This window comes from Cygnus atratus, chromosome 11, assembly GCF_013377495.2.
Source record: "Cygnus atratus isolate AKBS03 ecotype Queensland, Australia chromosome 11, CAtr_DNAZoo_HiC_assembly, whole genome shotgun sequence".
Lineage (NCBI taxonomy): Eukaryota > Metazoa > Chordata > Aves > Anseriformes > Anatidae > Cygnus > Cygnus atratus.
In genome coordinates this window covers 5,343,104-5,369,538 of record NC_066372.1, presented here as the reverse complement: position 1 = coordinate 5,369,538, position 26,435 = coordinate 5,343,104, and the positions used below count along the sequence as shown (strand labels likewise).

At 38.7% G+C, this 26,435-nt stretch overlaps 1 protein-coding gene across 5 annotated transcripts in view; it reads right to left on the bottom strand.

Annotated features, from left to right (window-relative positions):
- ENTREP2 (endosomal transmembrane epsin interactor 2) overlaps positions 1 to 25,761 on the bottom strand; it is a 137,959-nt gene extending 112,198 nt beyond the window's left edge. For all 5 annotated transcript variants that reach the window (XM_035553867.2, XM_035553864.2, XM_035553865.2 and 2 more), the window contains exon 1: positions 25,233 to 25,761. In XM_035553867.2, the coding sequence (XP_035409760.1) occupies positions 25,233 to 25,490 (258 nt within the window). In that variant the 5' untranslated portion in view covers positions 25,491 to 25,761. The remainder of the gene's footprint in view (positions 1 to 25,232) is intronic.
- Positions 25,762 to 26,435: the final 674 nt, after the last annotated feature.

Sequence of the window (26,435 nt, the reverse complement as noted above, 5' to 3'; positions counted from 1 at the left end):
AAGATTCCAAAACCATTATACCATAGAATATTTTATTACAATTCCCTTTTGTATATTAATTTGATATTCCATAATGGATATTAATTAATATTTGTTCAATAATTCTGAGAAGACTTCCTTAAAAAAGCAAAGGGAATCCTTTAAGAGAATCCAGCAATTTAGAAATATTGATCACTAGTATCCCTCAAATCCCCATCAGCTCGAGTCCTAATTCCCCAACATGTCCCAAGAAGCTCTATATTTCATTCTCATTTTCAGTAAGAACTAGCAATATCATTACATTTGAATCAGAAATTTCTCAGTTATAATATCCAACTACAGAAAGTCCCGAAGACATCTGAGATTTCAATATAACATTACAAGAAAATTAAGTGAACTTGCAAGTCATCAATATATTCAAGAAACATTATCACTTGTAAATCACAGCTGCTTGAAATTGTCTTAAAAACATTTGCAAAAAAAACATATCCCAGCTATCACATTAAGAAAAATAAGGCTTTTATATATTTTATGCAACCTCTAAGAAAGGAAAAAGTAATCTTTTGTTAGACTGTTATTAGGGTCACTTGGTATTCTCAACAGAATGAATCCTTCACAAGTCTTTTTCTCTAGGGAACACAAATAACAGCAGCAGGTTGAATGAGAACTCATCCACAACAACAATGTTCTTTTCATAATGAGGACAAACACCAAAACAAAGAACCTAACTAATGCCTCTAAGGAAAATATGTCTGCACCAAATAAATGAATAAATAAATATATCAGAATCAAATCTACAAATAGAAGAATTCAGAAGTGGGAACAAATTCTGAACACAGAAGTAGATTAAGAAGAATTTCAAACATATAAAATATATCACCTAGATGTTTCTCTGCCTATGTAGTTTTCTGTTTGGAGTTTAATTTTAAAGTAAAATCCAGCGCATGTGTTAACATAAGTGTCAATACAGAGGAGAAGCACACAAGACCACTGCAGATAGAGGACACTGTACGTTTAGGTACACTTCACTAAAACAAATTTCTTCATCTCATCAAAAAGTTGTCACTTAATTTATGCCAAGTTATATATAACTACTTTTATAGCTCTTTCTGAGTAAAAAGAAAACTGTAGAAAGGAGAGCAGAGATCCCAACTGAAACAGGAACTTGCTAACATCTGAGAGACAGAAAACTAGTAGCTTGTCCGATGTACTTATCAGAGATTTTTCCTGTAAACCTCATCTTTATTTAGGCAGCGTAATGACTAGGTCACAGGGAAATTATCTCAGTGCAGACATAATGAAACTTAACAACTGTTGAACAATCTGTAAATCAAGTTTTTAAAAAAACTCCTCCAGCTCTTATCTTTAAAAGAGTATAAAAATGAGGCTACCAGCAACTCCAATAAACGAGCCTCGACACAGCAGACTGGAGCATGTGCATACTTGGGCATCTGTATTAAGTCTTAGGTAAACACATTTTGCAAAGCTGACAAGTGTTAAATTGGTCTGAATATAAGACAGTTGTGATGAACAAATAACCAAAACACAAGTAAGATTCTGTCAAGGCACTAGACCTGGGAGAGGTCAGTCTTGATGAAGCACCTGACCGAGTGCTGGTGGACCATTAAGAAATTTAACACATCTCAACAGTGCACAGCCACTCTAAAAGCTCCATCCATTGCCCGGCCACTTGCACCGGTTGCAGGTGGTTGAGCTGCTGCTGCAGAGCTCATTTCGGGATGGACAGCACCTGTGTGGCCTGAAAGCCCTGCTACCCTGAGCCAGCCAAGCAAACACCATATTTATCAGTCACTTGCTGCAAGATGAGTCCAGATAACGAGAACAGGGTGTGTCAATGACCACACAAAATACACTTCTGCCAAAAAGATTTTGGAGAGAGATTTTTATAAGGAGAGCTGGGATACACAGAAACAGGGAATTGTAATTGAAATTCAATTTGATCTCTAAGGTGGCATAGACACCTTCAGTTAATCACAGCTTCTATTTCATCAAATACTCCTTACAGAAGCAGCAGAAACTGAAAATTATAAATATCACAGGGCTGTTGGGAACAGAAGACAATGATACCCAGTATTCAGTCAGTACTAATGTCAGTCAGGGGGAGGGGAGAATGGGAAGAACCTTTTTAGTTTTAGCAACTCTCAGTAAATTCTAGTAAAAAAAACTCTCCTAAAACAACACTTTTTGTTTCCCAAGGTAGAAAAACGTATTCTGAGCCATTTTTCAATTTTAGCATTCAAAGGAACTTTCATCTGTCTTCTCATCCCACTTTCTTCACAATTTTCTTTCTGCTCTCTGCGAAAGCATTCTCAGACAGTAGAGATTCTCCGTAACAACACACAGTATGAAACCTTGGTGTGACTTTGCACTGGCAAAAACAGTATCACATACTATAATGCTATACACCTTTCTACATAGGGTTAAAGCAGTGAGACAATTAATAACTAAAGGCATCACTTAAACTACTGGATGGTCTAATGACATGAAGGAAAGATGAGACAGTATCAAAGGAAGAAAATATGAAGGAAAAAATGTAAAAGACTTATTTTTTCCCCAGTTAGTAGGCTTCCCTTCTGAAAAGCAAAAACCTTTGTCACTGAACTAGGTCACCTCACCTTCCCATGCTTCAGGCTCTCTGCAGATTAAGACAGTTCTCTGCTATGTCACTGTAATGCTGCAAAATTTAATGAACTTGTAATACCTTTTAAAGTGCTTTGAGTACCTAACACCAAATGTCAATCTGCTTTTACTATGTAGTAATAAACAAGTTCTACTGTATTTCTGAAACAGCTTTGAAAAAAAAGGATACCTTTATAGATTAATAAGTGATCCCAACAATAGTTATCTAGATCTATCTAATAGAACTGTTCCTAATCCATATCCTGACATCCCTCCATAACGACCAGAAAAAAAAAATCTGCTGGTATCAGAAGAACCCTCACTCATGTTCAAATGGGTTTTCGGTACCTTCCCACAATGCAAATAATTGCTAAGAATGACAGAAACCTTATTTAGCTCTACTAAACAGAGCCACTCATTGTTTTCCAGAGTACCAAAAACTGCAAGATAAACTTCAGTGGTTCTAGCCATATGCACAGAAGTGTTACACTATAGTGTAACACTGGACTCAGGAACCTGGAAGAAGTTTGCTCTGTGGCTGCCCTAGTCTAATTCAAACCTACATGATCAGACACAGATCCCGGTTATTGAAGTAAAATGGGAGGTAAAGACATTCCCTAAGAAGCACCCATCAGAAAAAAAGACCACAGTCACCTAAGAATTTACCTTAGAAGTATAAGAGTTCCCATACTCTATCAAACTGGTATTCTGTCTTTGAAAGGCACACCTGGGGGCTTAACACACTTAACTTTCTTGTAAGAAACAAGAGAGTTGTTGCAGTGATACTTTTCTCAACAATTTTTTTCCAGTAATCTACAGTATAAAATTATATTCACATCCTACTGTTTAATGCTTCTTTTCACCTTATCTGTAGACATGAACAACTGTTACATTGACTAGTAATATCTCATATAAGTTACTTGAGCTGTGGATGACTGTCAATGTCTCAAAAGTAGTTGCATCATCGTACACCCCAGAAACACTTGTAATTCAACCAAGGATGTCAGCAATGCAACGCAAGAAATACCTTTGTTGGGCATGAAATGTATTTACTGAGCTTTGACACACTCCCCTCTTACAAAGTCAAATGAGTTCATAATTCAGGACTCCTCTTTGCTTTACCTTGTACAGCTCAGTGGGACAGGAACAACCTTTTTGACACAGATTATGCAAATCTTACTGACCATCAGCTCTGCACGCAGGGTCACAACTATTGTCACACATCCTGGCCAAGAAGTGCCAGCCACTCTCTGTCAGTGAAGGCCTGCCTGCCAGCCCCTGGCACGAATGCCCAGCAAGGGCTCAGAAGGACCTGGAGGCAGCAACCCATCTGCAGGACCTCTCCCCAGCCCAGCCTCTCAGAGCTGTGCATCACAACGTGGCATAACAAGTTCAAGAGCATTGACATCAATTACGTAAAACCCAACAGTATGGGGACAAACAACACTCTTCATAAATCTGGAGCTGAAAAGACTAGTGACACTTCACAATTTGTTCCAGTTGCTCTCCTTTCATGCAAATTATTAATTATACGTCACACAGTGGCATACAATATACAGAACTGGGCCACTGACACCAGAAATAGTTCTGCCTTTTTCCATTATGAAACCTTTTTTTACTCTAGATTGCTTTTTTTATTATTATTTATATATATGTCTATTCTAGAAGCAATTTTCTTCCCTCTCCCCCCTTTTTTTCAGTAAAATCTGAGGTTAACTGAACAACATGTGAGAAAAAGAGAAACATTTTATCCTTTCAGTCTGTTTTACTGCAACACCTCAAAAACAACTTACTCTACAAATTCCAAGACAGCTTTATTAGAAATAGTACTACTGAATATTATGTTATTATTGATCATTTTATAGGTTCCTTACGTCTGGAACATGATAAGAAGCAAAATTGTTCCTTGTGTTCATAGCAAGAAGAAATAGGCAGCACTCTCCTGTCTCTTCCTTCTGACCCACCAGACTTCCAATCATATTTCCTATCTTAAGGGACACAGAAATCAGTAACAGTAGCAAAACAAAGTAGGTATCAGGACAGGAAGCATACAGCATTGTCAATCAACAGTGATGTGCGTTTGTTTGTTTGTTTGTTATCCCCAAATACAAAAGAGTAAAAGTACCTAACTGCTTAAACAAGGAGCTCTGCAGTAGACAGTGACTCCGAAATGGGGCATGAAAAACATTGGGGCAATAGTGGTAAAGGCAGAAAACCTATGAGCCTGGCACATACAGTTGTCCTAAATATCCAGTTCTGCAGTTGAGTGAGAATGACTCATTAATCTAGACTTGCAGAATTGCACAGACTTTAAAAGAAATGTCATTAAACATTGTGATCCAATTTTTAAAAGATCATTAAAAGTAAAAGCAACATCATAACTATTAAAATTAGAAAAGAAAAAAAATCAGAAACAGTCCCATCAAGGTGTGTTGGTTTTCTTTTGGTGCAAATACTGCAAAGCTGACTTACTTTACTGTCTTCAGCATTAAGCAACTTCAAAATGTGCCTACTCCACTTTTCAGAAAAGTTGGATTTCTTGTTTTCAGCAAATCACAAAAACTTTACTAGTCAATTTGGTATCAAATCCTATTCAAATTGTCAAAGATTGCGTAATTGATTCAAGACCTTGGTGACATACAGCCTGGTTCAGAATCTGCTGCCTAGGCTTCAAGTTTGGAAAGCAGCAGACAAGCTTAATCATTCTGAATCATGCACATTAAATGCACAAAGCACTATTTTCCTACCCAACAGACATTTACTAAAGCAAATAATGTTCAAATTGTGGTTCTCTCTCAAACCAGGGTAAATCGAAGTTGCAAGCTGATATATATGAATCATTTCTGCTTTCAGTACTGTAAGTCTGAGCCAAATAATTCAAAAGAGCTTGTTGAATAATATAACTTAATTAGACAGTAAACTTTCAAGGTTGCACACATCTCAGTATCAGATTAGATGAGTTCTAACAAATTCATTTGTTTTGCTTTACTTGCTAGATTATAAAAAAGCATATTCTGGAAATAAAATTTATTTAAAATAAATACTGGAAATGTCAAAATTCAGCTAAACTGTAGAAGGAATACTAACGTATATGTTACCTCAATTCTAGTGAATCCCTTAGTTTTTCATTCTGGATGACTGTAGTTTTAATTTTAAGGGCGAATCTGAAGAGCTTAGATATACATTTTTGGAAAAACAATGTAAACTACCAGTAGTCAACACTCAATACTCAATAACTGGAAGCACATATTGTATTTGAACTTTGTTTCAATGTTATTGCTAGTAATAATACTTCAAGCATTATTAATATAGCCAGATAAGAAAGGCAGTCTCCTAAAGCTACTTAAGCATTTCCTTAATTATAATGAAATGCTGTAAGCTGCAAGCTAGGGTATCTGCTGCATATTCTAAGGGTCATTGGTTCACCAATTGTATTAGCAACACAGAAACTCATGCGACACTAGGAGCTAACCTCCCCTTTGAAAGGTTCGTAACAACACATACCAGAAATCAAAAGTAGACTAAGAGACTATATTTTCCATATCTCAAGTTTTCTGAATGGCCCACTGTGAAACACAAAAACCATCAACACCACCACAAGGTGGTGGAGCAGGGATCAATTGTGCTAATATGGAAAAGATATAAATGCCAGGTATTTTCAAAATACTATTGCATTCACTATTTTCACTAAGTAATCCAAAACTAATACAAAATGACAAAGTCAAAGAAGTTCTAAAACATATCCTACTTTCATTCTTAATCTTTCACAGAAGTTAAACTAAATATGTTGTTCATGTTTCACGTAAACTCATACCTCTTCTCATACCTGGTCTTTACATTTGCTTCTCTGTCATTTATTTAATGCTCAAGAAACCAAACCATTAACTTGCAACTGTATTATTTAGCTGCATATTAGAGCTCACATCTCTATGGAAATTTATATTTTCATGAGCACATATTATTTTAACAGACAGAGAGTCTGTTCACATGAGGAGGTGTTGCTCGGAACCACAGGAATCTTTCCCTGAGCAGCAATTCTGTACAAATCAAAGCTGTAATTATTAAACAGAGCCTTTCATTCCTAAAGTTTAAAAGAAGGCAGAGTAATTTGTTATAAGAAGGATAAGTAAAATTCAACACAATTTGTGAACAGCACCGAGACACCAATAAAATAAATTCAAGCTTGACTTACAGCATACTGCCTTTTAATTGGAATGCGTGATGTATTCGTAAGACCTAGAGAATACTGTCCGTCACAAAGTAAAATCCAAAAATACTCATTTCCAACATTCCCCTTGAACTGTGCAAATAGTTCTGAAACCACTGACAACAGTTTGTGCTCTGCCCCCCTCATTCCTGGATGCCCATTACGAGCTGGCTTTTAAAGTTCTGGATTTCAGGAACACAGATGGCATCAGCAGGCTGTAGAACATCATCTTGACCCAGTCCAAGGTTTTCTGTTTTTCAAGAAATCCTACGAATGTTATCTACAATCTCCTGAAGGATGTTAAAATGGCTACCTCATCTTAAACTCAAATTTTAGAGCACCGTCACTGGGGACAAAATCTCAGCTCAGAAATAGAACTTTATAATTTTCTGATTCATTCATTGCTAATACATTAGTAATGCAGCAGAACAGCTCCTTCTGCTCAGTCATATGCCAAAGCACTCTTCTCACCACAGGTACCAGCATGTAACTCTCAGGCAGCCAGAACAATTAACATATAACTTCATAGGCTGCAGTTTAATTTTCTAACTTTATTTCAAATATAAAAAGCAAATGTCAAAAAATAATCATCAGCCACAGCAGTTATGACTTTTCTCACATCACTAATCCTCTTGCTTTCCCCAGCTACGTGGTGCTTTTTGGCAAAGTTCCAAAAGGTAGGCTTTTTGCTAAACGGAGCGCGCCTCTTGAGTCCCTTTGGTTTACTCCTACCAGAAGAAAAATCAATATATATATTAAAAAACAACAACAAAAAAAAAAGCCAGGTAGGAGGGCAGAGCTAGCCAGCTGCCATTCCCAATGAGAAGGCTTCACCCGAGCAGACTGTCAACAGTCAGAGAACACAACAGGAAAAAGTGGGGAAAATTGCTGCAGAGCAGTTTAGTAGTCTGAAGCAGAAGAGAGTTTAGAAGTATGATCCTCTTGGTTTGTGCAAAGAGGAAGGAGGAGCAAGAGATTTAAGTGAAACTGAGCTGAGATGGGGGGACAGCAGTTTGAGTAAGTAGGTCTATAGGTAACTGGAGGTAGAAGACGCTACTGGAAGACAAGTTCTCTGAGAGCTAGAACATCAGGAGATGCTGACTGAGGGACAGAAAATCCCGATGCTTTGGATACCTGCAGGCTCTGGGTATCAGGGACAGCTAGGTCAGGAGATGGAGACCATCACTGTTTATCCCCCACCCTAAGGAAGATCCTAAAAGACTGGCTACCTTGTCTCTTCTTCCCTCCTACCTACAGCTGCTTCGAAGTTACCTCTTGGGCCACTCCACAATGTCCTTGCCCCCGCTGTCAGGGGCATGGTAGGCTCAGAGTACTAGATTCGGAGCTGGTGTACGATCGTTGTACGATCTCGCTTCGTACATAAAATGTTTTATTCTCATTTGGCTGAGGGAAGGGAACTGTTAAATAGCTTTGTCTTCCAAGCTTCTTAGGACAGTTTGTTAAAAGAAATAATGAAAATAAAAATCCTTCAAACATGCCACAGGCTCAAGTACCCTATTCATTCTCCAAAAACATCTTAAAATACTATTAAAAAATAGTATTATTAATCAGCAACTGTACAAATTTTTATAACTACTTCTGCAAGGTATGGTTTTTAACATGTTTTGTGTTGAAAAGGACACTGACAAGAAATGAAAGAACATCTCAAATATTAAGTCAAAAAGCAAACATTAACCTTTCCACATTTGCTACCTGAACCACGCCATCCTCAAGAGATCCCTCTGACCCCAGAATAATCACCTTCAGTCTTCAAGTAGCCCTGAGTGCCCAGCGCAGCCCCTACAATACCCTCTACCCCTGCAGCAGCCTTCCCTTTTACTTGTGTGTCCCTTACTGCAGCTCAGTACTCAGATCCCTAGAGCTTTTAATTCTTACAACATTAATTTTCCTGTTTACACCGTACACATCATGTCTGAGCAGTAACTACTACTTTCATCGCATTTGGTGTTCTTTTTAAACTGTTAAAATACAGAAGCCTACTCCACATTTTAAGGTAAAAATTGCTATCACTGACATTCACTTACAATACCAGCTACACCTATGTGTACACAAACATGGGCAGCACTGGTGTGCTATGCAGAAACATGTACAGTCACTGATGAGTGAGACAACAGCCTCTCACTCTCTTCTTGCAACACCCAAACACTGACCGCAAAAATAGACAATTTCCTCCTCAGATACAATCAAAAAAAAGCAAAATAAACACATTTAAGGTTCAGAAGCAGGACAGTGCACAAACTGTAGCTACTATTTTCTCTGACAAAAAGATGGTATGCCTGCTTGGATGACCTCACATATTTTCCTTCTAACTTACAAACTTACCTGAAAAATACAGGCAAAAATAATATACTTTTTGAAGTATTGATCTAACTGTAATACAATATATATTTTTGTGGCACAATTCTCCAAAACACCATATGAAAACACTCAATTCTGACCTTTTGCTATATTTTTCATTTCAAGTTTTACTATGGTGACCTCTGTTTTGAAGATCTTACCTTCTACATAGAAAATGAGATATTGTAGAAGTACCAAAATATAAAAAAAACAGAGTAGCTGAATCCTCAATCAAACAATAAATTGAAATTTAAATATCCTGTGATTGTAATTATAAGTAAGGTAATCAGCAACAGTCCTGCTATTTGCTGGCACTCGTGTCCTCTCAGCATCCACCTGGGAGAACTCAGGGTGACCATGCAAAGCCAGAGACTGCTTGCAGGAATCCACTATGTAACCAACAGACTAAGTTAGCTGCAGTTTTTAACTTACTCATAATATTTTTAAAATTTTTTTTTTTCTTCTGAAAGGATACACACACACACACACAAAGAGAATAGTGAGTAGTACAGTTACTGATTTAAAACAAATCTTTCAGGGGTGATCTCTCCTGTAATGTCAGAATCCTGTTACATTTTCTGTTAGTATACAGATTACACATTGCACTACAAAGAATTTGATCTTCTTGGGGCAGATTCTACAGAAATTTTAGGTGCGGGAGAAGATTTTTTTCTTTTCTTTTTTTTTTTTTTTTTTTTTTTTTTTTTTTTTTTTTTAAGAAGTTCACCAAGCTAACAAGAACAGTGAACAAAGAGATGTGAAAAAGTGACCTGGACACATAGCAACAGCAGGCCTCTCAGTCTGACTTGGGAAGCACAACGCAGGCTGCTGCCTTATAAAGGAAATGTTTCTGTTCCTGTATTTAGCTGAGCCACCCAGCAGAGGAGCTGATACACAATAGTATTTATGCTGAAATCAACTCAGAAAGACATTCTTACATCCTTGCTTCCTCAGGAAATGAGAATCATGTCTCATTACATAAAAAATGAGGTTGCACTGATTGACTCAGAAGTATTTCCTACAAGATGCATTGAGGCAACATCACTCCTATCAATATACGCAGATTAATAAACACTGCAAAGTTCTTTTTGTTTTTCAGATAACTCACAAGATGAAAGCTTTGTTTTCATAAACCAATTATTGAGCAGATAAAAGACAGAAAATTAGAAAGGGTTTTATTTCCTCTCCACAAGTTACCTTATAAAGACCAAATATTAACTGCCTTACAGCAAACACGTTACTTGTACAAAGTCACTCTCTGCTTTTGAGCTTCATGATCTAAGACCTTACCAGTCTTTGCAGACCGAAGAGATTGCATTGGGAAAGGTTGCTTAGAACATTCTATATAGTAAGCTGTGTTTTTACTGCATGGTGTTTCCCATGGAATCAATGGCAGAACTCCACAGAAATAGGGAATATGTCTTCAGAACATTGGTGTCAGTTTACATCTAAATCAAAAGCAAAACAACATACAACTGTAAAACTTTGGTGTCACAGACTAAGTCTAGTTGACAGGCCACTAGCCAAGCTCCTGTAAAGGACTTCAGTGTCACTTGACTGTTTTAAACAGACTTGGTATTTTACTCCTGATCTCAATTGCTTCATGTGGTATTCCAAGGACCTGACAAATCACTGCTAAATTACATTGTAAAGTCTTTACACTCCGGCACCAGATGAATAATATGGTGTTTGTAAAGCATTTCAGAAAGCTCAAAATATAACATTAATGATGGCATATTAAAACAATCCCTGAGTGACAGTAGCAAAATATTAATTTAATGAAAGGAACAGAAGCCTTCATTTCTGTGATCTGCTACCCCTAGGCTGGATTTACAAACTATACTTTTTTTTTTTTTTTGGCATGACAATATTCAACTCCGTCTGTCAAAAAAAACACCGAGCCCACTCACAAGGTGCCACACCAGTTTCAGCAGGGCACAGGCACCAGAGATGTGTTTTAAAAAGCGACATCTTCCAACAAAAAAATTATTCTGGTGGCACATGGTGCCAAACCAGGCCCACATGTTTCAGTATGCAATGCACTGTGCTCCAGGATCCATGATTTCTTGTTATCCCACTGATCGTAAACTCACATAAAAAGTTAATTGCTTTAAAATGTCTCGCTGAAAAATGGCAGACAGTTAAAAGCCAGTATCTGGTACTGCCTGTGCACAAGAAATCCATCCTCACTTAATTTCATGTTCCCATATTAGAGTTGTTTTCCTCCCTGCTTAAGTTAGTCTTGCTTCCCGAAAGAAAGATTATAAATACTCAGACAATCAATCTTTGTGATAAAGAACTGTGACACCGCAGCTACCACATGCATTGTACAGCTTCTAAACCCTACAACCTGCTGCACTGCCATTTTGACATGCACAAGATTTTGAATTTGGTAGTTAACTTCCTACCTAGCAGTTTTCAGCCAGGATGACAAAATGTGTACCAATCCGGGCTGGCAGATACTCAAAGGAAAAGCAGCTTGCAATATTCTTAAATATTTTCTCATCTATCCACCAGTTCTGTAGGAAGTAACAGAATGACTTGAGCCAGGACTGGAAAGCTCAGTTACTTGATTTACAACTTGGGTAAGCCAAAGAAACCCAGTCTTTTTCTACCTCATGATCTCTAAGAGTCCGTCAGTGAGGGAAGCTTTATTCCTCAAATGAGACAGTTAAAAAGCATCCATCTAAAAAGCTACCAACGCCCTGCTACAACTCTTTCTTTCAACAAACATGTTCTCTTATAGATAGGTTACCTACCAACATTATTGCACTCTTTTGTCATTTCACTGGCAAAAGCAGCCTCCATATAGACATCCTTGAGACCTAAGCAGCATGCATTTAAAGCACTAGTAATTGTGAAAAACCTCTAGAATTTGGTCTTTCAATGTCACTGTCACTCTTTAATACTTTCAGCTCTCCCTACACAGAACAAAGTCACTTACACGATTTAATGTTCCCCAAATATACAACCTCTCAATACCCATTTTTTTCTAATTGATCACCAATCCTTACTTCTTTGCAGTGTGTAGGAAGTACTTTTATACTTTTAACAGTAAAGAAAGCCTGAGCTATAGCTAAGCCTTCGTACTGAGCATTTTAATGAGTCAGTCTGTACAGGACATCACATTTAGTGCTTTATTAGAATTCAGTGTCAATATTTGAAGACTAAAAACATGGTTTTTTTTTTCCATGCATTTAGTCATCCTTCAGAGAGGCAAGTGAACTGTCTTTCTGTATGCTGTTATGGTTTGTCAGTTTTTAAGCAACCAAGCCCACCTCCACCTTCCAAAGGAAAAACTACTAACTTTTCAAATTTTGACTTCAGTTGCAATTTACTCCTAAGTCTAGTATTTTTTCAAGCAGATGAAGAAAATAAGATTGAACAATGAAAGGAGATCACATACTTAATTCTCCTATTTTGAAATCTCAACCTGCATTTTTCTGTATCCTGAAAATCACAAACTATGAGTGTGTATGCAAATATATATGTATACACACATTTGTAATACTGCTTATCCTTTAGCAAAAGGCTGTAGTTTATTCTCTACTGCACACCAAATACCTTTAACATCAAAACAAAGGGCTTTTGACTAGAAAAATATTAAATAAAGTCATTTTCTGCTACAGGTTAAGTCACACATGAGTTGAGTTCCACGGTTCCAGCTTCAAATTCATGAAGTTATTTAGAAGTATTATACAAACAGGAGAGAAAGAGTCCTTTTCTCCAAGCACAGGTATAGTAATTACTCATAGGAACAACAGAAAAAACAGAACCAGAACACATACAAGTATTCATAACTAGCAAATCTGCAGCCACGAAGCGTCCCATCTACCTGTTATCAGAAGTCCTTCCAATGACAGCTGTTACACGTGTTACTGAGGGCAGCTCTAATGAGCTGCAGACAGCACAACTCCTAGAGGGCTGGGAAAGGCTAAAAAAACTGGCTAAAACTAAAAAGGGACATGAAAGGTTTGTTCTAGAAAAAATACTAGTCCATTAGATAACAGGGAAGTTCCTTCCATGAAAGCTCACTAGCCTTTTTTTTTTTTTTTTTAAATTAAAAACATCTTGGCTTTTTCCATATATGAGAGGTATGACCAGATATTTAATACAATTAACAAATCCAGGGTAGGAATGTGAATCAGAATACGGCAAGAATACTGAGGTGAGTCATTCGAAGCAGGGCCCACGGGAACTCACAGAACACAAAGAGGTGGCACAAACGACATCCAAATGACTACCTACCAGCTAAAGGTTTAAAAAAAAAAAGAAAAACAAGCAAATCTATGTGAGATCAGTATAGTACAGCTTGCTAAAACACAATACTCATAAGAACGATGTTTACACTGACAATTAGTGTGGGCCAACAGGACCAGAGTAACCAGGTGCTGCTGAGAAGCACCTCAGAGTAAAGAATTTCTTCCTAATATCTAATCTAAATCTCCCCTCTTTTAGTTTAAAGCTGTTACCCTTTGTCCTATCACTACACCCCCTGACACGGAGTCCCTCCCCAGCTTTCCTGCAGCCCCCTTTAGGTACTGAAGGCCACTATAAGGTCTCCCTGTAGCCTTCTCTTCTCCAGGCTGAACGGCCCCTGCTCCCTCAGCCTGTCTTCAGAGCAGAGGGGCTCCAGTCCCTTGATCATTTTGAAGTCTCAGCAAAAAAAAAAAAAAAACTCTCCCATCAGATCCATCTGATTGTATTAAATATGCCCAGCTACTATAGAGAAAATCCAGGTTCCAGTCCAAAGGTGGCATAACACCTAGAAAATATGATTTATAAGTAACGCTAGACAGACATGGTTTTGTTTACATCAGGTTAAAGGCTAGTGGAAGTTTTCTTGTAGGTTATAAAAAAAACAAAAATTGCTTGCTTTGTGTCCACCAAGATTGAGTCAAAAGATCAGGCTTAACTTGCAGCAAAGATCTAAACTAGGATATACATAGGTAGCATATGAGACTGCTATTAGCACAGAAATAGGTAAGCTCTTTCAGCAGTTCACTAACAGTTTACAAAGTTTGCTTTATTCCACAAATTTGGGAATACCTAAACTGAACTCATGAGGAATGCTGCAGATACAGACGGATCTCACAGTAAAGACAGAACACATGAGCTGTTAAAGTGCATTTCAGGTCTACATTTCGACAACTTTATGCTTTCTGTCATAAAAATGTATTCAATTCTTGATGTTTTACTTACATATACAGAATGTGCATCCGTATTTGTAATATTAAATTTCCTTACAAAATTGTTTATTTCAAGAACACACACAGAGTTTTCAGACACTATTACTAAGAAATTATGCTTAGAAAACCTTGCCATTCTCAGAATGCAATTTACTGCTCCTTTAGTACCTGTAAGCAGTTCTGCTTGTGCACTTACAGTGAATACGTCACAAGGAAGGTTTCTCTGTACTCCCTGCCTCCAAGTACCACAGGTATTCGCTTAGGGATTTATGCTTATAACACCCCTTTCCTAAATCCTGTGTCTTACATTGATGCCTACTGTTAAAGGCTTCTGGTCTCCCCAGTTTCTTTACCAACTAATTTGAAGGTAAAACCCAACCTAGGCCTAGAAGGCAAAATGTGCCTATCAATGAATCTCTAAATATAGAAAGACTATTGAAGGACCAGCTGGCATTTAAAAACGATGAAAGCCAAGACTGTTCTTTGGCATCAGCACTAGCTGGTGTTGCTAAGCTACTGCTGCTGCCCAGACAGTTATACACCATCAGGTTAATTCGCGCAGGCCAGTGGTCTGAAGACAGGAGGAAAAAAAAAAAAAAAAAGAAAAACACACTCAAAATGCCTTTTATACCAGTAAATCTCAGATTTCACCATCTGCAACTATGAAGAGTAATACAGCTTGTGTCCATGAACAAACAACATACACATCATGAAAAAAATAGCTTTTACTGTTCTTTTAGAGTTCATATTATTTTCACTTGTGCTGTTAATTTACATGTTTGGGTTTGGTGTGACGTAATTATAATGTCAATAAGATGTTTAATGCTATCTACATGTACTTTTTCCCCATCCTTGATGCATGAATTTAGATTTTTATCAAATGAAAACTTTGATAAAAACAATGAGATTCTGCTTCTGTGGGCCAATTGAGACTAGCAACTGGAAAAAATCTATCAGCAAATTTGTATTTATATTTTTTGGACAGTTGAAGTTACAGCGTATGAGAATAATGTTATTTAGTATGCAATCGCTCTTTTACAATTCTCTTATGAGCTTCTGGCAGTTTCTATGATATTATATTAGCAGTCCTTTCATCACTGACAACACTTGTGATTTGTAGCTTCCAAATGTGAGCCTGCATTTACACTTTAAAAAGTAACCTCGCTAGCCCACGTAGCACTAGTATACTCTTGAACAAACAAGTTGTTTAAAACTTGGAGAAGAGAGTGCCAAAAAATTTTGGTTATCGCAAGCATCTTCTCTATACTGCTTTTTCACTGGCTTGATTTTATTTAGGACATCATTTTTATGCCCTTAGAAAAGTGTGCCACTTGCACATCAGCCTTTTATCTCTGCTGATGCATAGACAAAGCTATTGGTAAAAGACAATTCTGATACCTAGAGAATCCCATTCTTCTTGTCAACACTCATTGGCAGAATAAACTTCATGACTAATGTTTCTTGCCTCTCTCATATAACTAAGCTAGAATCCTTATTAAGATCAACCACAAGGTTAATGTTTTGGGGAGTTGTGTTCCTTGGTGTTGATTATACAACTGGTAAAAAACTATGCATGAAACATATTTGACTATTTGATAGCAAGCAATGGTTAAGAATCATCATGTAAAATTCTACAGAGATTTTTCTTTGATCAACATTTTCAGTAAACGAGCTAAATGATGAAAAGAGCAGCAATGGAAAGTATCAGAGATCTACATAAAATGATAAAAAGACTGCAGGTGTTTAATTTACTGACTGAAGGGACACTCAGTAGCTGCCTTCAAGTATACAGGAAGTTGTTGTGAAATAATAAACCATATTCCAATGTCCACTGAGAACAGAAGACGAAATAATAGGGTTTAATGGTACAAAGGGATGCTTCAAGAAATAAGTAAATGGTTTTCAAAACAGGGATAGTTAACAACTGGAACAGACTATCAACAACAAATAATAATTAAAAAAAAAAAAGTACCTGCCCAGACTGGTCAGAACATATGTGATGCTAATCCGAGGAAGAGTAACATAACAGATCAAAAAGTCAACAACCACACGCAAAGATACCAAAGATGACGTCAAAAGGCATATGCACAGGACAAGAGCTAAAAGCTCAGGCAACCTGAGAAAATCAGCAATGCATTGATCCTGGATTCTCAACACAGGGACTGGGGACTGCTACAGTCATTGACGAGAAAGCCAAAAAATGGGATATTCTTCCATAATGAAAAAGCATTTTCCAGCTCCCACTAACCTTTCTGCCTGAAAAATTAACCTCCAATTTGTAGAGAAAAATACCATGAGCAGTCCACTCTTAAAAGATCAGCTGTTAGCTTACGTAGTTTTAGTAACCTCCAATAAATAAATGACTGTGCAGAAATTATTTTTAAATTTAAGAAGGTTACTTCTGTATACTTATAATTCCCCACAGGATTATAAATGGCAAAACTATACATCTACTAATGCTATGATTATAATCCTAGGTTTGAATGATAATATTCCTTGCATTATCTGTTAATACTTTCCCTAAGCTTTACTATAGATCACTGAAATCAATAAATTCACTGTCTCTGTAACATATTAGTTATTTTTAAAACATACGGAGAGGTTATACTAGAAAAAGTTTTCCTGTATCAGACAAAGAAGGTCAAGAACTCATGACTATTATGATTATTACAGCTCCCTCAGCGCATCTGTACAACCTTGTAATCCAATGGTACAGCCTATTTATGGCTTTGTAAAACAACAGATCACCACTTGTCAGATGTTGAAATACAGAAGGAGCAGATTACAGAAGGAGCACATTTCTTCAGGAAGTACTTTTGGGACTAAGAAGGTGTGATCCTGTCTGAGAAGGTACATATTCTCATCTTCCCATTCCTGAGGCATTTCAAATAGCAGCTGGGGGAGCAAATATTTCTCCCAGGTAACTGATATAAGCATCCTTTCACGGACACCAAATATACTGATTTTAAACTAAAAATACATTGGATGGTTTTGCACTGAAATTATCAAGAAGTTGATGACTGCTTCTGAGAAATCCACTTTCAAAACAGCTACATCAGGTATCTTTTTCTGCTAGAGACCCTCCCTCTTTTCTAGTATACAAGCCTACCTTTTCTTTTTCAGCCTATTTCTTGGTAGTTTAATTAGGAAATCATGGTACCCTTTTTTCAAAGCTACATTTGTAAAATTAGAAATTCACTATCCATCTTCTTCAGAAAAAAAATAATTAAAAATTACTTCATACAAAGCATCATTTTATGTATTTATACCACCAAACCTCTTATTTCCACAAGAGCCTACTGATTATATTAATAATTGTGCATTATTGTTAAGCTGTAGGCTCCTCGTGGGCATTTAACAAATATAATTACAATGACTGTTGAATTTTCTGCTTCCTGGAAGCAGAACACAAAGGATCATATTATTTTTTCACTGTAAGACTTTCACATCTTATTCACCTTTAGCACTTTCTATGGCATGTGTGATGGTAGTCAGAACTTCACATCCATCTGCTTCTGTTTCTTGTAGGATTGCCTATAAAGTAGAGTCGATATAACTCTTAAAACACAGAACCGGTGTCTGGTTGCTCTTAAATCATACAAGGGAAACAAGATGCATGGTTGAACATCTTTTTAACAGGTAAGAACTCACGTTTACTGCACCTGGTAACTTTGTTAGATGCTGCTGGTATTTCTGACAGCTTTTGTCAGCTGACTGCTTGCTTAAGAGTTAACTTACTGGCCAAATGATTTCAACAGTTTCAGTGTTTCTATACCATTTCACCCAAAATTCTTTTGCAAAAAAACATGCTCTTAATATTGGTCCAATCTACTTTCTTAAAACTCTGGAGGAGGATTACATCAACAACAACCCAAAAATCTTTTGCCTGAAATACTTAATTCTGAAGCACTTATAGTACAGGCAAAGGAGGCATTCTTTGTTTTAAATTCTTTAATGTTATACCGTTAACATGCTGAAGCAAGACACCAGAATTATTCCCAGATGTCCCTAAATTATGGAAATATAACTTAAAAATCTGTCTCAAATTAAAAAAAAAAAATCTCAAATGTCTACTGAAATGCAGTAATGGGCCAGAGCCCAAATTCTCAAAAAAAAATGGCCTACATGGGCTGATTTTTTTTAGAATTCGGACTATAGCCCATTACTGCATTTTAGTATAGCATTCAATTTCGCATCAGATTTTTTTCTGATTACAGTACAGTGGGTGCAAAGAAATACATTCTTTAGGGACTCTCATACAGTTCCTAACTATAAACAAACAAAAAAAATCAAAGTAATTCCTATTTTCCAGGACCTCTAGATTTAACCAGATGTAGACATTTTTAGATGGGAAAACTCCATTCTTCACAGACCTATTTTCATGGATGTTATATAAATCATAACCGTTGTGGATGAAGGGAAGAAATTGTCAGAATACCAAAAAAATAACCACCACCTCCAAAATAAGAATATCGTTTCTTACAGGAATATTAGAGATTGAAAAGTAACTGCCTTTCTCAGTCTGACTCCTCTTTTGCCCATTACTACTTATCTTTGATTTTCAAAATTGGTTAATTAACCAGACAGTTAAAGATAATTACTTGTGTACTTTTGGAACCAAAACAGCTGATCCAGAGAAAACGTCAAGTTAACCTCAAACAATTCATTCTGTAAGGGAAGCTTTTAAACTGTCAGGACACGAGAGGGAACTGTCAAGTGGAAGGACGTCTACAGTGCATCTAGTGCTGAATACTAGTTCCGTAAGCAGAAATGTACTGCTTCTAAAGTTCAATGTTAGAAAATGGTTTTGCTCCCCTGTTCCAATTACCTTACATTCACAAACAAATGAAGGATATGCTGGAAAACTATAGACAACCCTCATCTAGAACTGACAGGCATTGTCACTGGGGATTTCTTTTCCTAATAGCTGGATTGATATTTAGGCTTTCAGACATTTTCTTCACAGTAAGTTACGTGAAGGAAGATAAGCGCACAATGTAGGTTAAGAAACATGAGAACACGGTCTTTGGTAGACATCAAAATGGCATTTTGATGTTGATTTTACTTATCTGTATAAAATTTTATTGTTTGTACTGTCACTACTGCTTTTACAGTAAAGGTTCCTTTCCATTCAAAGGACAATTATTACATACTAACAGGAGTTAGTCTGTCAAATCACAGTGAGTTCTTTAAGAACTCAAAGGAAAAACTGCACTGACTATTTATACTACTTAGGTAGCCAAGAACTTATTTACTGAATAAGCATGAACTTCAGAAATAGATGCTAATACTTTTAATATCATTGCTAGTTACTGCATACTGTAATGATATTTCACGGGAACCCAAAATACTGTCTGATGGTTAAGCTTCATTTCAAATCTATGACTTACCTGATTTCATGAGGAAGGTGGAAAAAATTTAAGGAAATGAATAGGCCCAGATTAATCCCTGTTATACAAACTGAAATAAGGCAAGAGGTATGGCTTTCAAGTACTCTTCTAAAAGGCTAAATTCTCTTCTGCCAAAACAAACATGAAGGGCTGGGCATATGAAGGACTTCAGCCTGTACATTCAATCTTAATCCTACCTCCCACAGCAACTTTACTAATGTCCTTCTGAAAGGACAGCCATTCCTGGTACACTTCCAACCTTCCTGATTAAGAAGCAACATGGCAAAGATGTCAACACTTTAACCAACCTGCACAATGTTATCTGGGAAATGAAGTGCACCAGCCATCCCATCTGTCCTCTCCTCCAGTCCCCACTATTCTCTCCAGGTACCATGCAGCAGGCTCTCTGGTAGCAGTGTCGTAGACGTGTCAGAGGCACCATGTGATACAGCTCTAAGAAAACTCCTATATGCACACAGTGATAATGTGGACTCATGGGCATGAGCTTGTTATTTTATAGGCATTTCTTCATTTTTATTGTGCTTTCTAGCTTGTTCTACTTTTAAAATGTTATTTTAAGCATGAAATTTATAACATTCAGATGCATTTAAATAACCACGCAATCCCCAAAACAACTTTCTTCAAGCATCCTTTATAACCAAATATTTGTGGCTACAACTCTGAGAAACACTCTTCTTTGACGCCCCCTTTTGTTCTTGACTTGTAATTAAAACGTATTTCACATGAAAGAGTATCTATTAAAAAGTACTGTAAAACCAAAAAAAAAAAATCAAATCTAACACATTTTGAGTTAATATTGCTCTTTCAGAAAGTAATTGTGAAGGCAGAAAGGAGTACAAAGGCATCCATTTGGGTTAAGAGAGAAGCTGACCAATGCATATTCCTGATTCTTATCATTTACAGGATACAACCTTTCAGGAACTAAATACCTTCTCAGCTGCCAGCACTTCTGTAGAAGGAACCAAGTGGAAACAGTTACTTTTCATGTGGGGATCCCATATTTGCATTAGGAGTTTATTAAATACATTTTGGCTTTACGATAACAAACATCAAAATCGAAGCTTCCCACAGAATATTTAAATGGCCTTTCACCATAGGGAAAAACGCAAAGAGTTAAGGCAGTAGCTTGGCAGTCAGGATCACCTGAGAAGTGTGAGTCAGGTTCAGTTCCCTTCACACAGACACAAACACAGGACTTGAGCCTTTGCTTCCTTCACCCCTCACATTCCATAAACGCTACTCACCTAGCTATATAGCTGCATTCAATTTTTATAATCTCATTTTTCACAGATTTCCAAAAGGTATTGGAATTAACCCCTGGAAAGATGAAGAGATGAAGTTTGTTTGAACCACTGCTACTTTCAGTATACAATAAAACCACTTACTACCAGCCTTATTTTCAGAATAACAAAGCAGCCAGCATGCTGCCCAGATGTTCAAAGCACTAGTTTAAAGAGCTTGTCTTAGAATGTTCTTGATGGTTGTTTACAGAGACAGAATCTGAAAACCTCCTACTTCAGTAGTTGACCAACAAATGCTTTCACTACTGTAATAGAAGAAAACCATTCAATTAAACTTTTATGCTAGAACAACAAACAGTGCAATGCATAATGGGGACATAAGTACTTGCGTTTATCATTGATAAAGTTACTCTGACCATTGGCTGTGTACTATCAATGCCAAAATAATACCTTTAATTTTGATTTTTCTTTTAACTAAAAGGTAGTCTTTCTATAGGAGGCCAACTACAAAAATCTTTTTTAAAAACGTAAAAATAACGAATACAGATAAGTAAATACAAGTTTCTTCTATGAAGAGTGAACGTGACATTGAAGCTACATGTTCATTATCCCCCAGCATCTCTGGATAAAACACATTCAATTTAAAAGCACCTGTTTTTTCTACCTCACCCAACAACGAAGGCTTATCTGAAATCCTCAGACTAAGCAACGCTCCTTTCTGCTACAAACAGTAGCGAAACCAAACTCGTAAACAAATTATATCCTCACATTAATATAATTTTGTTGATACAGACTCTCGATAGGTGACAGGATTAACAGAATGGTACAATGAGGATAACTACCTGTTTACTAACTACTTGCTTACTATGTTACACATGATGATGGCATTAGAAAGGATGAAAGTTGATACTCAAAACCAAAGGCAAACTTGTATACTTTCATTTTATAAATTAGACATTAAGTTCAAGCTTGTAGCTATAGCTTCATCTATGTGTTTAAATCAAAGTGTCGTAAAAATCAGAACTCCGAAAGTTACCATTCTGTTTACCTTGTCCAAGCAAAAAAATACATGTGCCTGGAAGCACTTACAATAAAAAAGTTTCTAATTTTTCTCTAGATACAATAAAAATCAACCCTGAATTTGTTAAAATATTGTAAATTTTTTAAATCAGTCCATCTAAAAACTTTTCATCACAAGTGATGTTCCAGTAATTCAGAGCAGTGTTTCTAATTTACCACAATTTAGTTCTGCAATATATCACATTTTTTAAAACTCAAAACCATCACACAGACTAAAGAAACATGACTAACCTTATTTCTATATGCAAATGCCACACACACACACAAGAACAAGTTTAACCCTTTGATGCACTGTATAGCAACTCCAACAATTTCAGGGCTCTTTGTTTAAGAAGTATACCATACTTATATAGAGTTAAGTTAGAAAAAAAGGAAGCTTTGGGAGAGGGAGAGAGAGGCAGGTGCAAATAGAATTCTCCACTTTATTTTTATATAAATACACTACTGAAATTGTTATCCCTATTTTCAGACAGCTCGTCCTTTATGGAGCCCTATTATCTCTTCCGTCCTTTGATTCCAAAAGGCACAGGAGCGAGCAGAAAAATGAATTGAGAAAGAATAGCCAATTAAGCATGATAATTCACAACTCATTTCTTCAATAACTTGCAACATACAACTAAAATAGAGATGCACTAAGTTCAGCAGCTACGAATGACTGGATAATTGACCTTGAAAATTCCCACTTCAACTAAGCTACTTATCTCTTCCAAACTTTCATAGTAAACTCTAACTGTTCCACACAGCTACACAACATACTAAGAAGCAACAAAAGCTCATTTGCCTCCTGAAACAAATATTGCTGGCTTCTGTGGATCTGCTGTTTTCCAGTGCACTGATGATGAGAAATCTCAAGGTTTGTCCTGGCCCAAGAGTCCCCAGGAGCTTACCAGTAGCCATTTTACTGTGAATAGTTCAAAGAACAGAGAAACAAACTCTTGCCTTCTTGTTAATTGTTTCTCTTTTCAGCCGTCCAATATGCTATTGTTTCCATTTGGATATGGAACAACATTTTCACCCAGGAACATACCGTTTCAAAGCCCTGCCTCGCCATGAACTCCAGAGAAGGTACACAGAATGTAGCCCAAGTTTCTTATTCCTTGTGATTAACGATGCTCATCATCTCCTCTCATATGCCAACACCACAGGTTCAACAGACACCTAGCAACAGGTTTTAACAGTGTCATTAAATCTTTTTTTCCCCCATCATATATTATTGTTGTGATATACAAATCAAGAACACCAAGACAAATTAATAATGATCAATAACCTAAAGAAAACACCTTGCAGTTTTTGAGACTATTATGAAGGCAAGTCCATGCAAGCCCAACACAGGCATTTATCGAGCCCATGTTGCCTACCCAACAGCAGGATGTACATTTCTAATGAGTAAAAACAACAGTGTGTCACACACACCACCAGAAAGAGTTTAAGATTGCTACTTTACCATCAAACAACTCAATTATTTGTTTCTAATGGGAAAACTAAAAGCAGCTTGAAGGGAGTGAACATTTATGCCTGGCAACAGGAAAAGGACTCTTTATGTTAGTATTTACTGCTCTCTCAAGTTACTTACCTCATCCTTCGTTATTTCTCTAGCTGTATTTTCCAGAGGGTACCTTAACACCTTCACTCTTCCACATTGATATTCTTCATTAGTAAGCAACCACAGTTAATTTTTGTTGAACTCACTAAATACCTCAGAAGGCTTTTAGAAAACACTGTATAAATGAATAAGCCTCCAAAAGTTCTTTGGGGCACACCATATTTTAAAACAACTGTATTATTACCTTATTTCTTAGGACTGAGAGAAAAAAGTGGTTTGGACAGAAGTATTGCTCTTCTCCCTATCTGATAATTTAATCTGTAAGGCAGAACTGTATATAAAAATGGTAAGTTTTCAATTAAGGAAATAAGGCTTTCCAGCAGTCTTCCACTACTTCCCCTTACTTTTTGTGCCTTCCACCAATTCCCACCACACGCATCCATCAATCATGGCTTTCTTCTCTATTGTTTTTGCTAAGCAAATAACAATCATGAAATCAAATTGGAAAACATACTTTTCTGTGGTTTATATAGCAAAGAGAAAAGCAGAAGGTATCCAAAATTGCAAGATGAGGAACAGCGTACCTCACAGCATACTGATAACCCCCAAAAGTCTCTTTTCATAAACATTATGCGATCAAGGGAAAATAAACTATCATTGAATAAGCTGTGCTTGCTGGAACACACAATCAGTTGTGTACATTCCAGCTTGGTCTGTCAAGATAAGAAACCAAATCTACCTCAGCTCTGCTGTTTTCTTAGCACATTAACATGTAAGAATCAGATCCTTAATTCACACCTCATCATGACGAATCTTGCAGAAATCCCGACTCATAAGAATGCAGTTACTACGATATCAAGGCTACTAGTAAAAACTGGTATTTCTTCTCAAGTTTACAGAAAATCATAGAGAAACTGAGAAAAATACCTAAACAATTAATCCAGAACTACTCTTCTGTTTTGAAATACCTGAAAAAAATAAGTAACGTGCTGTATCTGAACATATTAAGCAGGGATTTCTGAAATTGCACCATTTCTGCCACACACTTCAAAGCGCATTACCCAAATCACTTATCTAACACTTGGGGTTTCTAATGAGCGCTCACAAAACTGAAAACACTCCAGTCTGTTAAAAGAACTGAAAAGACATACTTGAAATGAATTAAGCGTTTACGTTACGTTATATCGCAAAGTTGGTTACCTGCCCCCTCACAAAACGCCTGTGTCTTCGCAACCCCATTGTGACAGGAACTTTCCCCGAGCAGAGTCCCGCCGGCACCCCGCACCTGCCGGCACGGCCGGGCTACCCGGGGCCGGGGCAATGTCAGGGCCCGACGGCTCCTGCCCTCAGCGCGGCCCGGGGGCAGCCGGCAGCGGGCTGCTCCGTGCCGCCAAGGCAGCTCCCGCCGAGCCATCCCCCCCCCCGCCTCACAGCTGCGACAATTTCGGAAGCGCCGGTGCCGGGGTAGGGGGAAGGCACCTCGCCCTCCGGAGGACTCGCAGCCCTCCCTCAGCACTGCCGCTGGGCCCGGTGCTCGCCCCCCTCACCTGACCTCGCCACACCTCACCGCCCCTCACGACTCACCGAGAAGCCGGCCCAGAAGGGGCAGGAGTGGCGGACGCGGGCCGAGGTGGTGAGCGCCAGGGCAGCGAAGCTGACGGCCACGATGAGGCAGCCGAGCGCCATCTGCGTGACCCCCAAGGCCAGCATGGCCCGCGAGCGGGCGCGGTGCTGCCGCAGGCGGGACAGGCTGCGGGACAGCGCGGCGGGGCTCAGCGAGCGCGACCCGCCGGGGGGGCCCGCCGCCGGCCCCCCGCCGCCTCCGCCGCCGCCCAGCGGCATCCTCCAGGGGACCCCTCACGGCGAGGCCGGCCGGCGCCGCCTCCCGCCGCCCCACGCCGGGCAGCCGCGACTCATGTCATGGAGGAGGAGCTGCCCCGGGCACCGGGGCGACCCCCGCGGGCACGGCCCAGCCCGGCCCGGCCGGAGAGGGGCGGCTGCCACCTTCTCCTCTCCCCGCTGCCCGGGTGGGGGCGGCTCGCCTGCGGGCCCGGCGCCCACACACGCCGGGGAGGGGGAGCCCGACCCTGCGCTCCGTCCCACTCCGCCCGCCTCGCCCGGGGAGGAGAAGCGAAGGGAGGCGAGGCCGGGGAGGCAGGGGGAGGGCTGCCAGCGGCCAATGGCGGCGGGAGGCGGCGGGCGGGGGGCGAGGCCCAGGCTCCCCATGCCCGGCGGAGCGGCGGCGAAAGGCAGAGCCGGGCAGAGGGGGAAGCGCTGCAGCCGTTTTCGTTTGGCTGCAGTTTACACCTAAGCCTCAGCCTGCAGCACGGGTGGTACCAGAAACACAGGGGCTGCCGCACCTGGCCGCGATCGGTCCGAACTTCCCTGCCCTGCCCCTGCCCAGCACCGCCGGCTGCTCCCATCACCTCAGGCACGTTTAGAGGGGGCCTGCTGCAGGAGGGAAGGCTGCCCAGTGCTCAGGAGGGGAGTCCGGGAATAACCTGGAGGCAGTTCAGATCTAGGCCTAGCTCTGAAAATAAATAAGTAAATAAAAAACCACCACCACGGTACCAGTATACATCGGGTAGTAAAACTAGCCCAAGGTAGATGCCACTGTAGCACCCTAATCAGCTTACAGTAGTATCATTGTTGTGTACAGCAGTTAGTATCCCTAGCCTGCATACCTATAATACTACTGTATTCAGACAAAAAAATTGCAAACAACACATATAAATGAGACTTACATGTTTGTTCATGATGTCCTTTCTCTTGTCTTTCAAGAAGTGT